This window comes from Electrona antarctica (genome assembly GCF_951216825.1).
Source record: "Electrona antarctica genome assembly, chromosome: 11".
NCBI lineage: Eukaryota > Metazoa > Chordata > Actinopteri > Myctophiformes > Myctophidae > Electrona > Electrona antarctica.
The window spans coordinates 53,424,775-53,441,257 of NC_136792.1; the positions used below are offsets into that span (position 1 = coordinate 53,424,775).

The 16,483-nt window shown below is 43.3% G+C and overlaps 1 protein-coding gene across 1 annotated transcript in view; it reads left to right on the forward strand.

The window, feature by feature from the left end:
* The window catches only part of ppp1r37 (protein phosphatase 1, regulatory subunit 37), a gene marked incomplete at its 5' end in the record, with an annotated part of 57,985 nt that overhangs the window by 24,322 nt on the left and 17,180 nt on the right, over window positions 1-16,483 (forward strand). Inside the window, 5 exons of the mRNA XM_079513907.1 lie at window positions 3,216-3,261; window positions 4,601-4,701; window positions 9,433-9,552; window positions 12,320-12,470; window positions 14,810-14,965. Of these exons, the coding sequence (XP_079370033.1) occupies window positions 3,216-3,261; window positions 4,601-4,701; window positions 9,433-9,552; window positions 12,320-12,470; window positions 14,810-14,965 (574 nt within the window). The remainder of the gene's footprint in view (window positions 1-3,215; window positions 3,262-4,600; window positions 4,702-9,432; window positions 9,553-12,319; window positions 12,471-14,809; window positions 14,966-16,483) is intronic.

Below are 16,483 nucleotides of genomic sequence, written 5' to 3' on the forward strand. Positions count from 1 at the left end.
AAACCCTTTTGTGTTTTAACTAAGCATTATGTTATACTTTAGCTATTGAAAAATAGCAGATCTACAAGCTCACAGTGGCGCGCTACGAGCTTGTAGTTCTGCTATGTTTTGAAAAATCGAAGAACGACTGACATAGAAACATAGCTTTTTCAGAAAACTGTCAGGATGTAGAAGACATTTTTAGAATCTGATCTCAGGTCAAAATGGGTTAATGAGCTGGTTATCGTTATCGTGTAATAATCCCTCTCGGTTTGGCCACACAGCTCATTAGCTAGGACTTCATTAGTTATTAGTTATTATGTTTTTGGCAACAGACACCTGTTTCTTCTGGTAACCTGGCAACCACATTGAATGCCCGTTGGGTCATGAACCCTACTGTTCTATCCAGCTAGATTCGCCCCGCTGGGCTCCAACATGGAGGTCATCGAGTGCACGGTGAAAGGGCTGGGCCGTGCACTGGAGAGGGATTTGCATGGTGCATGTGTGCGTGTGCGCGTGTGTGCGCGTGCGTGCGTGCGCGCTTCTATGCAGGAATAGGACAGAACTAGAAAAAGTGCCCTTCCGGGCACAGGTCTCCACCAGGAGGATAGGAGTGTGTGTAATGTTTGGCAAAATGTTTAGGAGGATGTTTTTTTGTTTTGTTTATTGCAACAATTTTCTTCATTTTGTTGAGAAAATGCAGATCCAGATCACTCATAGCATCTCTGAGGATAGAATTCTGGATGAGCAGGACATGTGCAGCATTTTGTACAAAACGGGCCACTCCTGAAAACTTTGGAAGGCAATCTTAGCCAATCAGTGTAGAATCTGAGAAATCCAACAGACTCGTCTTGATCACATGACTACAGAGATCATGTGTACCGATTTGCGTGAGATTTGGATGAAATCTGTGCGACTAACATAAACAATGTGTTTTCCAGAAATCGGCCTCATGGTGGCGCTATAACCGGCAGATGTGGAGGGATGCAGGGACAATGTTTTTCCATGGCCTCTAGGGAGTGTGCATACATAAGTTGTATACAGATCGATGCAGTTATAGGTAAAAACAGGAATTGCCCTGTTATAGCACCACCATGAGGCTGATTTGGAAAATAAATGAGTGTCATCCGGCCTAGTGAAATGTGCGTGTATAATTTCACGGAAATTGCACACTGCGTTTGTGATTTGTGGCATTTTGTTTGAAACGGACCAATCATGTGAGCTTTGGAAGCCAATCTTAGCCAATCAGGATGGAAGATGGGAAATGGTGCAGATCCGTGTTGATCACATGACTATGGAGATAGTGTATAACGAATTGTGTGATGTATGGATAAAATGTGTACGAGTAATGTGTACAGAAATGTGTTTTGCCTAAATCGGCCTCATGGTGGCGTTATAACAGGTCGTTGAGGAATATTTGGGGCAGAGGTTCGTCGTTGGCATCCAGGGAGTGTGTGTGCAAAGTTTGGCATGGATCGGAACGGTGCAGGAGATTAGCTGGTGACAGACGGAAGGAAGGAAGGAAGGAAGGAAGGAAGGAAGGACACACACACACACACACACGGACGGAGTGCAAAACATACTCTCTCCCCATGCATTCGGCCTGGTAGCCTCGGAAACCCAGACGTTTTTATTTCCAGGGAGGAAAAAAAAGTCTGGGTCCGAGTCCACTTCAATTCGGCATAGAGTAGTGCAACCAAACATCTCTCACTCTCTGCTGATTTCTGATCATCTGCACCTTTGTTAAATTGACAGACACACGCACACATGTACACACACACACACTCCTCTCTCTCTCTGTCGCTCTAAGTAATAAGTCTCATGTCGCGCAGCTGCGCATAGTTTCTCCCGGCGGATCCTGCCAGGAGCTGCCTATGCCATAAAAAGCCTAGGTGAGTTCCAGGCTATCGGCCTGGTGGAGAAAATAAGGAATAAAATGTAATTGTGTCCAGTTTGTATTCCATACTGTGTTAATACAGTATAACGTAAACGGTTGGGATGGTTATATTTGGTCTCCCTGCTTCTTCACACACGCACATGCATGTACGAGTTCTGTTCAGGAATCATCATGTCCTGCCGTTCTTTATAGCCGTCCATATTTGCTTGTGCAGGTGCCGTAATTCACCTTTAGCTAAGCCCCGCCCTCTCGCACTTAGACACTCCCACTTGGACACTTTCCAGCCGGGCTCATTCATTCATGCCAATGTAAATATCATGGGTTTTACACATTTAACATGAATACTGGTTCGTTTTTTGGAACCAGGCCTTCAAAATGTCTTCCATATCCGTCAACAAGGCCTGCTGTATGCACTGTGCGTGGCATTTATTTATTTTTAAACAATGTTTTTTATCATATAGGACAACTTTTGTTGGAGAGGTTTTGTCTAATTCATGTTATGCTTAGCTGTGATTGGACCATAGCAGTTTGGGGAGGGGCTTAGCTATAGGTCAATTGTTATGTAAGATATATTGATCCTGTCTGCCACGTGGAAGACCTCTGTGTAAAAAAAAAAAAACTGTTCATGGATTTCTGCAGACAAAAAAATAATAATAATACGTCTAGGTACTGCTGGAGGGGAGTGCAGGTGCCCACGCACGGTGGCCTGCACTATGGATTATATTTCATGCCTCCATATTTATGCCAAATATCTCAATAGTGATACAATATACAATGGTCATGGATTAACACTTATTTTATATTTTAATCCATTTAGACCTGAGGCCGCATCGGTTTCGACCTTTATAGCTTTTAACCACTCTCTAACCATTATTTTAAACTTTACCTGTTGAAAAATAGCAGATCTATAGCTTGTAGGTCTGCTATTTTTTATTATAGTGAATAATAAAAAAATAAATTGCCATAAAATTTTGTAAAACAATACATATTTAGCCCCATGTTCGAATGCCCCCGCCCCCCTGTCAAAAACTGCTAAAATCCCTAAAACGAAAGAAAGCAGCAAATGAAAGAAAATGAACACTCACCTTTTAGTTTCTCTAATAACAACCTAAAACATGAACCTTGGTTGAAAAAAACTAAAGTTGCCCTTTAAGTGTAGCATAAATGCAACATTCTTCAGACAGCAGTATATTACTGTGCCATAGTGGTGTATTTGATCTGCCGTTGCTGACCAATTCAGTCTCTGGTGTGCCTACTAGACCAAACTGGTCTGCTGGAATCCCTGTTGTACACGTGATGAACTCTTTTTGTTTTGTTTGTTCTCTCTTTATTTCTTTAGGAACTGAAGGATCTGACCCAGCGAAACGAATGCCTCGATCTCAAAGGTACGAACAACACGCATGAAACGTGATTCCCACCGTGATACGAATATATGACTTTGTTTTGTGATCGACAGGCTTTTCGCCAGGAACGTCAACAAGTGGGGCAGTAGGCTCACAAGTTTAAGTTTTATAGTCTGATGTAAAATGATGAATACAAAATGTTCCTGCTCATTTTTTTTTAACCTAGAACACTAAAACTGTAATTTTCACCAGGACTGATTGATTGATTGATTGATTGAATATTTTATTAGACAGAATGTAAAAACCGTACAGTCAAACACTTAGTCCAAAAAGGATAGCACAAAGAAAGTCCTTGCGGTCTTGTTTACAGTATGTGATTTTCATAATGTTGCTGATATGAGGTGGGTGGGTCCTTGGGTAGCCTCATGAGGCTCTGTGACATCATAGAAGGTAGGTTTGTTTCCCATCCCACATCCCTGAGGGTCGCTAAACCTCTCCTATATTCAGCTATAGTGTAGACTTTTGTCCTAACACAAACATTAAATGCCATTCACAATGAATGGAGAATTTACGCCATATGTAGACGAGCAAATCGGTATTTTTGTTAAATTCCCATTGACAATGAATGGTCAATTTACGTCATGTGTGGAGGAGCAAATCGACATGTTACGCCATGATGATGTATGATGATGAGAGCGCCCCTCACTTCACATGGGGATGGTTTATTTTTTAAACAGACAGGTGTTCAGGTGAATTTCACCTGGGGTTCAGTGATAGAGGCTTCAAGTCAATTTATGCTTTGCACAACAAGTGTGAAATTGACCGTTAAAATGATGTGATTGATGTCTTCTTTATCAAGCTTCTGCTTGCTATTTACAGACCGCAGAGAGTAGATTAGATTGTGAGGTTTTTCCCTCTCCCTACCTTTTGTTTCACTTGCAAATAACAAACACAGCAACCACTTTATTATTGTTAGAATAGAGAAGACGGTATAATAATGCCTTCGTCCATCAAGCGGTCGACATTTGAATGACCTACAAGGACACTCTATCGCTGACCTTTTCTGGATGCGTGTCTGAAGCGATGACTAGTGGGAGAGTTTCTTTGGACAGGCGATCGTTTCCGTGTACAATTCCTGCACACACTTTAACGCATTTTTGGCGGGAACCCCTTTTGGTGTTAGCATTATGTTATGCTTTAGCTATTGAAAAATAGCAGATCTACAAGCTCATAGCGCGCCACCGAGTGGCACGCTACGAGCTTGTAGGTCTGCTATTTTTTTTAAATCGTGAAAAAGCGGCACACATTTTTGAATATATATTCTTTCAGATTTTTTTTTTTGACGTCAGGTCTAAATGGTTTAATCTCCTTGTGTTTCCAGGTGAGAAGCTGGACTACAAGGCATGCGAGTCCCTGGAGGAGGTTCTTAAGAGGGTTCAGTTCAAAGTGGTGGACCTGGAGCAGACCAACCTGGATGAAGACGTAAGTTCCACTGGATCTCTTTTCTCTCGTTCCCGCCTTGTTTTCTCTTCTGTTCCCCTCCTCGCCTTTGCACTGTACAGGATATGGAGTGTTTCCCCATGGTTTGACTGATAACTGCAGATGTCTGCGCGTGTGTGTGTGTGTGTGTGTGTAAACACCATTAGAGAGTTCTGGTAGTCTTGTAGTCACGCACGGATGAAGACCGCATTGCCCCAGACGAGTGCCTGGGACACGGTGCCTGACTACTTCCTGTCACGCACCCCTCATGCGCAGATAACTCTGCCTTGGGGGGCCCGCGTGCCTCTCGCACAAAAAGGATAGAAAACCAAACGCTTGTTTGTTATTATTCATACAAACACACTAGAGACCACACGAACAAGAAGGCACTGGAGCAGCTCAGACGATTTAGGCCCTTATTATTATTGCATGACCTGACGAAGATGTAACTTACACATCGAAACGTTGTCACTTTTTACCTGCACCTTGATATAATAAAATAAGGGCCTAAATCGTCTGAGCTGCTCCAGTGCCTTCTTGTTCGCATGTTATCTGTCCTGCTCCTGAGATGCACCAGACTGGCCTGCTATAGGCTAGAGGCGCGGCTGGAACTCCCTTGTACATTAAACACTAGAGACCACATTGGAAACGAGTTTTGAACACAACGGGTCGGTTAAACGAGGGGAACATGGTAGTGTCAAGGGCATGAGAAAATGAAAGGGAACGTCTGCCAAGCCTGGCTGCTTTGTTGTCACTGTTCTGGCTGTCTGTGACTCATCTCCCCACGATATAGCCAGACTGACACACACACACACACACACACACACACACGTATGACACACTGTGTCACTCACAGTTCCCAATACACAACCATGCGCCTCACGGTGATCGGCGTGTTTAACCCATTTAGTCCTGACGTCGAAATAAAAAAAACGTTCGCTCTGAAAGAATAAATACATATTCAAAGATTTGTGCCGCATTTTTACAATTTTTCAAAAATAGCAGTGGCGCGCTATGAGCTTGTAGATCTGCTATTTTTCAATAGCTAAAGTATAACAATGCTTGAAACACCAAAAGGTGTTCCCGGAACAAGGTTTCATGACATTCATTTTCATTTATTTTTATTTTTCGTTTTTTCTTTTAGGTTTTATGACCTCAATTACATCCAAAAAAAATCTGAACTTTGAACATTCAGTGGGTTTTCTGTGGGGTTTGGAAGTCAGTGAAAACAGTGACATCTGCTGGGAAATCCCATTGACATATATGGTATTTTCTGCAGGAAACTCAGAGCACCTGTTCGAGCCAGAAAACCCCACACCACAGAAAATCTGCTGAACGTTAAACAAGCTTGTAGCGCGCCACCGAGTGGCACGCTACGAGCTTGTAGGTCTGCTATTTTTGAAAAATCGAAGAACGACTGACATAGAAACATAGCTTTTTCAGAAAACTGTCAGGATGTAAAAGACATTTTTAGAATCTGATCTCAGGTCAAAATGGGTTAATGCACGCCCACACTCATTTTCATCAGCACTGTCACAAATTGCAGCCGGCTACAGCTGCAGCACAGCCATCCATCTTAGGGCTGGTTGTTATTTTAGGTATCGCTGAGTCACCGAGGAAGTGGGGATGGACCTATTCCCCCCGGAGAGCTGACGAGCCTGTTGCTCTTCATGCATGATAGTGAGTTTGAAATTATGCATTGTAATGGAATGACGGAAAGGAAGTGTAAAGAGATAGTTAGCCCTCATTCTTGGTTGGGTCTAATTAACAGCTCTTTATTTCCATCTCTTTTTACCAGCTGCTGTGCAATAGCCTCATCAATGTATGTGCAAGCTAGTCCTCTAGTCCAGCTGGTTTTCTCATTGGCTGATGTGCACCGTAAATATGTCTGGGCGAATATGTCTGTGTGAGTGTGGGTGTGAATGAATGCAAGGTGGCGGCAGTGGCTCAGGTAGAGTGGCGGATAGAAACGGCAAGGTTCCCAGTTCGAACCCTGTGGGCTCCCCCAGAGTTAGTGTCAAAGTGTCCTTGAGCAAGACACTGAACACTGAAGTGGCAGCGGTGGCCGAACGGTTTGCGGAGCGGTCTTGATACCGGAAGGTCGCCAGTTCGTATCCCCGGACCGGCACGTTAAAAAATTACCACCGCTGAAGTGCCCTTGAGCAAGGCATTGAACCACTACCATGACATGTTCTATGAGCAGGGCCTGGCTGTAAACAAGTATCTGATGCTTAGTCCAGTTACCCTGGGTAAATATAGTAACTTTGCTTTGCTTTGCTACCCCTAATTGCTCCTGATGTGCTGGTTGGTGCCTTGCATGGTTTCTGCCGCCATCAGTGTATGAATGTGCGTGTGAATGGGTGAATGTAATGCACACGTCTATGTAAAGCGCCTTGGATAAAGGCCCTATATAAATGCACCATTTACCATGGTGTCCATGCATTGTGCTTTACAGCACGGAACAGAACGGCACAATTATTATTTGATTAATCAAAAACATTATCAGTAAAATAATCACAGTGAAAGTAGAGTAGAGGGGTTACGACATTCTCTGCTGTCACTAGTACTGTCACACCACGTGTACAGTTGGGTGCCACCGATATTGTCCCTTATCATTTGACCCATTTAGGCCTGACCTCAAAATTTTAAAAAATCCTTCTAAATCCTCCAGTTTTCTGAAATAAATATTTTCACGATTTTTCAAAAATAGCAGACCTACAAGCTCGTAGCGCGCCACTCGGTGGCGCGCTATGAGCTTGTAGATCTGCTATTTTTCAATAGCTAAATTATAACATAATGTTTAAAACACCAAAAGGGGTTCCCGCCCAAAATGGGTTAACTGTCCTTTTGCGCAGATCACGCAAACCTCAGCAAAAAGAAAAGGACAATATCGATGGCCTCCAACTGTAAGAACACTGTGCAAAACAACACGCAGTACATGACTACACGCACACATGAAATAGTACAGTGGAACATAATGCACGTCATTTACGTAGAACATTACATTACATAAACATGTGTTTATGGCGGATGGCTGCATGTCCATACATTTGGTTAGTTGAGGAGGGGAAATGATGTATAATAATGGATGATGTACCGACCCCAGACTGAACTATTATGAAATGAGCGGCTACTATAGGCAGTAAAGGTTGAGTGGCGTTACCGAGGACAGAGTTGGAGTGTTGTTTACTTCATGGACTGGAGGGACTCCTCCACTGAATTTGCTGCTTGCTTGTTATGTTATGGTGAGTGAGTGACGAGTGCCATCCAGTGAAACGGCAGGGCCAGGATGTTCTCAATGAAGGGTCTGTTGAAGAGTCGCATGAGGGGTTTGCATGCCGTGAGATGGTTAATTTTTTTATACAATATTATTTTGGGTTTCATCTGTGCCATAGACTGGGCTCTAGACAAGAGAAGCTCTCTTTATTCATTTAATCGCTTCCATCTTTACCCCAAGGCCCCTCTCTCTGCAATGTCCCAGCAGGACTGTTGTACCCTGAGAGAGGGTTGCCACGGCGACCCACACTCCCCTATCTCTCTCGCTCTCGCTCTCGCTCTCTCTCTCTCTCTCTCTCTCTCTCTCTCTCTCTCTCCAGTTATGGAAACTGTCTCCCCTCATATCGTTTTCTCTTTCATGTATTAATTATCACAGTTCTCAGAAAGACACTGCACTTTATGCTGTGTTAAAATGCAGTATACTCTGTCTGTGCACTGTTTTGATATGGCCGTCTCTTGCATGCCTCATTCATTCATTCATTCATTCAGGGTTTCCTTAAAAAGTTGCAAAAAATAAATTAATTTATGTTAAGAAATATTGCACTCTTAAGAATCTTATTTTCCATGTCTGTTGCATTTTTACCTGTTTCTGCTTTTTTGATACATTTACAGTAAATATAATTCTGAGTGGTATTGACATGTTTACTGCCACCTGCTGGACGCAAAGCCAACCTCAGACTGCGGCGATTTAGAGGGTGAACACACAGGACGGATATCCTGTCGTGGGCGTCCATCTTAATGCTAAATAAATAGCGTCAATGCTAGCGAGCTAAAATATAGCCATCCTTGCTCTAGAAAGCGCCAATGTTTCCATCTAGACCACCGGATAATCAGCAAAGACCTCCCGAACATCGCACGTTTTATCCAAACCACGGAGAGCTCCGTAGATTTCGAGTTATTCAGCTTTTAGTCCGCCTGTTTAATGAGATGCGGACGGGGGCGAGGTTGCGCAACCCGGTCTAGGATCGCTAAAGAAGGAAAGGCCAAGCCAAAATAATAATGAAAAAATAGAAATCAGCGATCCGGTTTTGATATCAATAATAAAGCTTATCAGACGGAGCGTTACGGCAGAAGCGGAAGGTAGTTAGATTCCTTATGGTTACGTAAAAAAGTGTTAACCTATTTTGGGGCGGGAACCCCTTTTGGTGTTAGCATTATGTTGTGCTTTAGCTATTGAAAAATAGCAGATCTACAAGCTCGTAGCGCGCCACCGAGTGGCGCGCTACGAGCTTGTAGGTCTGCTATTTTTGAAAAATCTTAGAACGACTGACAGAGAAACATAGCTTTTTCAGAAAACTGTCAGGATGTAGATGACATTTTTAGAATCTGATCTCAGGTCAAAATGGGTTTAAAAAAGTGTTAAATCTAACTCTCCTAAAACTGCAGAAACCCTGTAATTTACTGTCTCTCTCTCTTTCTCTCTCTCTCTCTCTCATCCCTCCTCTCCCCCTCCAACAGGGTGCGTCGGCTCTCTTTGACATGATAGAGTACTACGAATCGGCCACCCACCTCAACATATCGTTCAACAAGCACATTGGCACCCGAGGGTGGCAGGCAGCTGCTCACATGATGAGGAAGGTGAGAATGGGCGTATGCACAGCACAGCACACACACACACACACACACACAGCTAAATTTGGCACCAGAGCAGCACCCCCCCCCCCCCCCCCCCCCCCCCCAGATTATTTAGTGTTTATGCCAGGTGTTGAGGAGTGTAATGTATTGCCTGGAGCGACTCCCTCCCCTCTCATGTTCTCATGTGTATCTGAGCTTGTCCATAATGCACACTAGTACTGTCATACGACGCGTAAGAACACCGTGCAAAACGACACGCAGTACATGACTACATGCACACATGAAATAGTACAGAGGAACATAATGCACGTTGTTTACGTAGAACGTTACATTACATAAACATGTGTTTATTGGCGGATGGCTGCATGTCCATACATTTGGTTAGTTGAGGAGGGGAAATGATGTATAACCCATTCTGGACGAGAACCCAAAATAGCAGATCTACAAGCTCATAGCGCGCCACCGAGTGGCGTGCTACGAGCTTGTAGGTCTGCTATTTTTGAAAATTCGTAAAAATGTGGCACAAATCTTTGAAAAATATATTATTTCAGAGCGAACGTTTTAGCAGATCTACAAGCTCATAGCTTGTAGATCTGCTACAAGCTATGCTAAAAGGTGAGCTGCAGCTCAGCTCAGCTTTTATGCACAGACACCTTGGCAGCTGTCCATCCTTGAACCCCTTGTCAAGCACCAGATTTTATATCATTTTAATCCTTGATTCGTCACCTTTACAACGAGGTATAGCTTGTAATAGAGAACAGCGGATGAGCTTTTTTGTCACCCGAATCCGCATGTGCATAATTATAATCCGCCCGTTATCCGACCGCAATTTATTAATGAATCCAATTTATTAATCCGCACCACCCGCAATCCGCTGCGCAGGGAAGCGCCCAGTGTATACAGTATAGCCAATCTACAAGCTCACAACGCGACGCTGCGACGCGTTGTCAGCTTGTAGATCGGCTATTTATACTACTTGTACAAACAATGTCACTCACCACTCTCTCGACAGTTCACCAATGTTACGTAGTGGTTGTATATATCCATTTCCATGGTAACACGCCGTCCACGTTTTCGCGACGTATTTTCATACAGCATATCCAGCGGTCATCGGCGGCAGGGTAAAGAACTTAATCACTCCCAGTCCCACGCCGAACGTATATTCCTCCCTTCTGTTTTACTTAGTTTTAAGTTTCTCTCAGACTCACTAGCTGCCTGTTAGCAACTTTAGCGTAGCTGCCTGTAGGAGACCGCCACTGTGTTGTTGTTGTTGTGCAACAGGACCCAACTTCATAGGCGGCTAATTTGTGCCAGATCATGGAAAATGATTAAATTAAAATACTACTACCAACGCACGCACGCCGAGATTGTGTGCGTTTTAAAAGCTATAATAAGCATATTTATATACTTTATTATGCCATTACTTTATTTCCCGCATTATTTCACCCGCGGTTTATCCTATATTCATTTATAATAATATGAATTGACCCTAATCCACCCTAAACTGCGGTTCACCCGCGGCAACCGCGGCTAAATCCGCCACCCGCTGGTCTCTAGCTTGTAAGGATTGGGCGTTCGTGGAATCAGCAACACAGCTAAACGTGTGGGTAGCGCCTTCCAAAAGAATTGCCAAAATGGCAAGTGGTTCCCTTGCTTTGAGTCATTTTAGTTCTTTATTTGAATCCGTAAATTACAATAGATTTTACATGGAAACAGTTCATGGGTACCTAAAGCCCTAACCACACCAAAGGGTCACACCACTTCACCACTTTTCAACTTCTCTTCCTATAATTGGTCCTCACTAATGTTCATGATAAAATACCACAATTTTTTCCTACTCAGTCTGTGTCTCATAGGAAGGCTGTGGGCAGTTCTGAAACCCGTCCACCAGTGACATCATCGATGGTGAATCCAAGCTAATAGAAACGGCAGGCTTTCTTTTCCTGAAAAGTTGCAATGCAAAAGTTGAAGCCATCGTTCTCACGATAATACAAATCTAAATATATTTTAAAACAAATCTTGTTTAAAAAAAAATCTGCCTAATGATGATGTCACTGGTGGACGGGTGTCCGAACTGCCCAGAGCCCTCCTATGAGACACAGACTGAGTAGGAAAAAAATGGTGGTGTTTTATCATGAACATTAGTGAGGACCAATTATATGAAAAGTGGTGAAGTGGTCCTTTAACGCTAAAACCGTCTCGACCCTTGTGGTGTGGTTTGGGCCATTGAATTCCATGCGTTGAATCACTATAGGGTCAACGTGGGTCAACGTGGAACAAGACATACCACACCGCAGGGACAACGCTAAAAAACGTCTTGACCCTTTGGTGTGGTTTAGGGCCCATTTTGGGCGGGAACCCCTTTTGGTGTTAGCATTATGTTATGCTTTAGCTATTGAAAAATAGCAGATCTACAAGCTTGTAGGTCTGCTATTTTTGAAAATTCGAAAAACCACTGACATAGCTTTTTCAGAAAACTGTCAGGATGTAGAAGACATTTTTAGAATCTGATCTCAGGTCAAAACGGGTTAAGGATACACATGGCACCTTCTCCTCCACACAGACAAACTGCCTATAACAGAGCAGTGTTTGTAAGTAAGTGGTTTGGCTTTGCTCTTTGTCATGCCAACTATTGTTAGGCCACTCGTGGTCAGTTTATGTACATGGCCCAGGCTTCCGAATCTCACACACACACACACACACAGACGCGCGTGTGTGTTCCCATTAATTTGTGTGTCAACGCTCGTCGTCTCCCCCTCTCCTCCTCCAGACCAGCTCTCTGCAGTACCTGGACGCCCGTAACACGCCCCTGCTGGACCACTCGGCCCCCTTCGTGGCGCGGGCCCTCCGGATCAGCGGCAGCCTGTCGGTCCTCCACTTGGAGAACGCCGGTCTGTCGGGGAGACCTCTCATGTTGCTGGGTAAGAGGCAGTGGTAGAAAAACATAAAAAGTACTTGAAATTTTTTACTTAACCCATTTAAGCCTGACGTCGACATTTTTAAAAAAATCTTCAAAATCATCCAGTTTTCTGAAATAAATATTTTCACAATTTAAAAAAAAATAGCAGATCTACAAGCTCATAGCGTGCCACCGAGTGGCGCGCTATGAGCTTGTAGATCTGCTATTTTTCAATAGCTAAATTACAACATAATGTTTAAAATACCAAAAGGGGTTCCCGCCCAAAATGGGTTAAGTAAAAGTATCAATACCGCATTATAGAAATACTTCTAAAGGCTTCTAAATCCTAACGTTTTTCTGAAAAACCCATGTTTCTATGTCAGTGGTGCTCAACCTTTTTCATGTCAAGGACCCCCAGAATTATCTCTATTGGGCCACGGACCCCCATCTCAAAATATGTAGTTCCAGGGACCCCCCCCCCAGAAGCCAATATTTTAGTTAAAAATGTTCGCTCTGAAATATATATTCAATGATTTGCGCCACATTTTAACGAAAAATAGCAGACCTACAAGCTCAAACAAACAATTTTAACACAACGAATAGTTTATTTCGGTCTTAAATCACGTACAGGGTTAATTTCAACAAACTTTACAGAGAAAATATTTGGACCGAAGGGCATTTTATACCAGGGTACCTACATTTTCTCCAGGGGTACACTTTCTAAAATCGACCTGTCCCTATAACTAGTAACTAAAGTATAACTAGTAACTAAAGTTTTTAAATGTAGTGGAGTAGAAGTAAAAGTATTGGAAGTAAAGGAGGACGGGTGGGGGCTACTTGTTTCAAGACAGGGCTTCATTTTTCACTGTACAATTTCTCACACACTTGATTGCCCGTTCTCTTTCTTATCGTCAGTGATCGTACTGATAAGTTACTGTACTTTAGTGGATCTTTGGTGGGTTTTTTTTGCAAGCTGATGACTTTCACTCTGCTAGATCAGGGGTTCTCAACGTTTTTGGCCGGGGACCCCCAGAAATGTTTTGGCAATGTCTCGGGACCCCGCCCCCTCTCGACCCCCCAATATAAATTGACTAATACACCATAAATAAATACTGAAACCAGATATAATCATTAGGGAAGGTGTATGCATGTACTATGTGTACTATATGTAAACTCTTCATTTCCACTTTCCAGCAATTCAGTTGCAAAAAAAAAATGTTTGGGTCGCGACCCCTCGGGGGGGAGGGGTCGCGACCCAAAAAATTGGTCTAGCACAGGGGTTGAGAACCCCTGTGCTAGATCAGAAACATTAACATTTGTTTTTATATCTATCTAATAATTTAGCGGATCGCTCGCCCGCTGTCTATTTTGCTCGGTCACTGTCTGTCTGTCCGCTGTCTTTCAGTCAGTCAGAATACTTCCTTAGGGGGAGGGGCGCACGACTGCGCCCCTCCCCCTCACACAACACAATGTTGGGTCAAACCATGTGACCTCCATTGGAAATGCATTGGGCCGCTGGGCGGCCATGACACAACACCCAACGAGCACAGAGAATTGCATGAAAGGTGTGAGCTCAGCCTTAGAATGCATGTTGGGACGGCTTCCGGGTCACCAGTGAAATGCATGTTGGGACGGACACAGATTAATACTGGGACACACTTTTCCCGCGTAACTTCAGTTGTTTCACCCGCTGTAGACAGCGGGCGAGCGATCGCTAAATTATTAGATAGATTACTCACACTGAACATCATTTGCTGTTCATATATTCAGAACGGGTAAGGACTAGTATTACTTTATTTAGCTTTTTTTCATATTGTAAACATGTACACAATATATAAAATACAAAAGACCACATAAAACACACATTATACATGCAACGTCCGCCCTCCCATGTTCTAAATTGTAAGTACTATTGTATACTGACTAATGTTTACTTTACAGTTTATACAGTGTCAATACTAGTAATAATAAATAATATTAATAACACTACCAATAGTATTTATTTACTTGAGTATATACTTTGTTCACCACTGCTTATTTTCTTTCTGTTTGTTCCCCCCTTTCCCGTGTCCTCCTCTCCTCATCATCCATTCTCCCGGACCTGCTCATTTATCCCATTCTGGGCGGGAACCCCTTTTGGTGTTAGCATTATGTTATGCTTTAGCTATTGAAAAATAGCAGATCTACAAGCTCATAGCGCGCCACTCGGTGGCGCGCTATGAGCTTGTAGATCTGCTATTTTTGAAAAATCGATGACAGAAACATAGCTTTTTCAGAAAACTGTCAGGATGTAGAAGACATTTTTAGAATCTGATCTCAGGTCAAAATGGGTTAATTATTATGTTTTCTTATCGTCTCTAGCCACGGCTCTGAAGATGAACATGAACCTGCGAGAGTTGTACTTGGCCGACAACAAGCTGAACGGCCTGCAGGATTCTGCCCAGCTAGGCAACCTGCTGAAGTTTAACTACAACATCCAGATCTTGGACCTGCGGAACAACCACATCCTAGACTCCGGTACGCTGGCCGCTCCCACACACAGTACAACTGCACTTTCTACTATAGGGAACAACCACATCCTAGACTCTGGTACGCTGGCTGCTCCCGCACACAGTACAACTGCACTTTCTACTATAGGGAACAACCACATCCTAGACTCGGGTACGCTGGCTGCTCCCACACACAGTACAACTGCACTTTCTACTACCTATAGGGAACAACCACATCTTAACCCATTTTTGACCTGAGATCAGATTCTAAAAATGTCTTCTAAATCCTGACAGTTTTCTGAAAAAGCTATGTTTCTATGTCAGTTTTTCAAAAATAGCAGACCTACAAGCTCGTAGCGCGCCACTCGGTGGCGCGCTGTGAGCTTGTAGATCTGCTGTTTTTCAGTAGCTAAAGCATAACCTAATGCTAACACCAAAAGGGGTTCCCGCCCAGAATGGGCTAGACTCCGGTACGCTGGCGCTCCGACACACAGTACACTGCACTTTCTACTAGGGATGTCCCGATACACTTTTTTCGTTTCCTATTCGATCCCGATACCACAATTAATAGAAACATAGCTTTTTCAGAAAACTGTCAGGATGTAGAAGACATTTTTAGAATCTGATCTCAGGTCAAAATGGGTTAAATGAATGAATGATATTGTAGCACTGCTGCAAATGACTTGGTCGTGGCCGTCTTTGACGTACTCTTCACGCTGGTCACGACGAGTCGACTTCCGCAAATTAGATTATTATAATACTTATTATTACAATGTTATTAGTTTTCTGCCCACTTGGTGTGTGGGCCACATATCAACTACAGTGGTTTTAACCCATTTTGGGCGGGAAGCCCTTTTTGGTGTTGTAAGCATTATGTTATACTTTAGCTATTGAAAAATAGCAGATCTACAAGCTCATAGCACGGCACCGTGTGCCGCGCTATGAGCTTGTACAGGTAGGTCTGCTATTTTTGAAAAATCGTGAAAATGTGGCGCAAATCTTTGAATATATATTCCTTCACAGCGAACGTTTTTAACTCAAATCTTTGCTTCTGGGGGAGGTCCCTGGAACAACATATTTTCAGATGGGGGGGTCGGCGGCCAATTACATATATTTTTGGGGGTCCATGACGTGAAAATGTTTGAGAACCACTGACATAGAAACTTGAGATTTTTCAGAAAACTGTCATGATTTAGAAGACATTTGTAGAATCGAGGTCAGGTCTAAATGGAGATAGCTGTGTGACCAGTGTGTGGAAGCGCTTCCTGCCGCGCTGCTTGACTGCTGAATGCGTTTGATAAGCGCTCTGAAACGGAGAGAGGGTTTGAGCACAGGAGGGAACGTTTGGGGAGAATGGAATTCACCCTTTGTCAGCCTTCTGATTGGTCCCTGACTGACTAACCAGCAGGCTCTTTGTCAGCCTTCTGATTGGTCCCTGACTGACTAACCAGCAGGCTCTTTCTGCCTTGTTCCGCCCTGGTTCCACCTTGTTTATGTTGAATTTGCAAAAACATCATTTTTGGAAAAAACTAAAAAACAAACATGA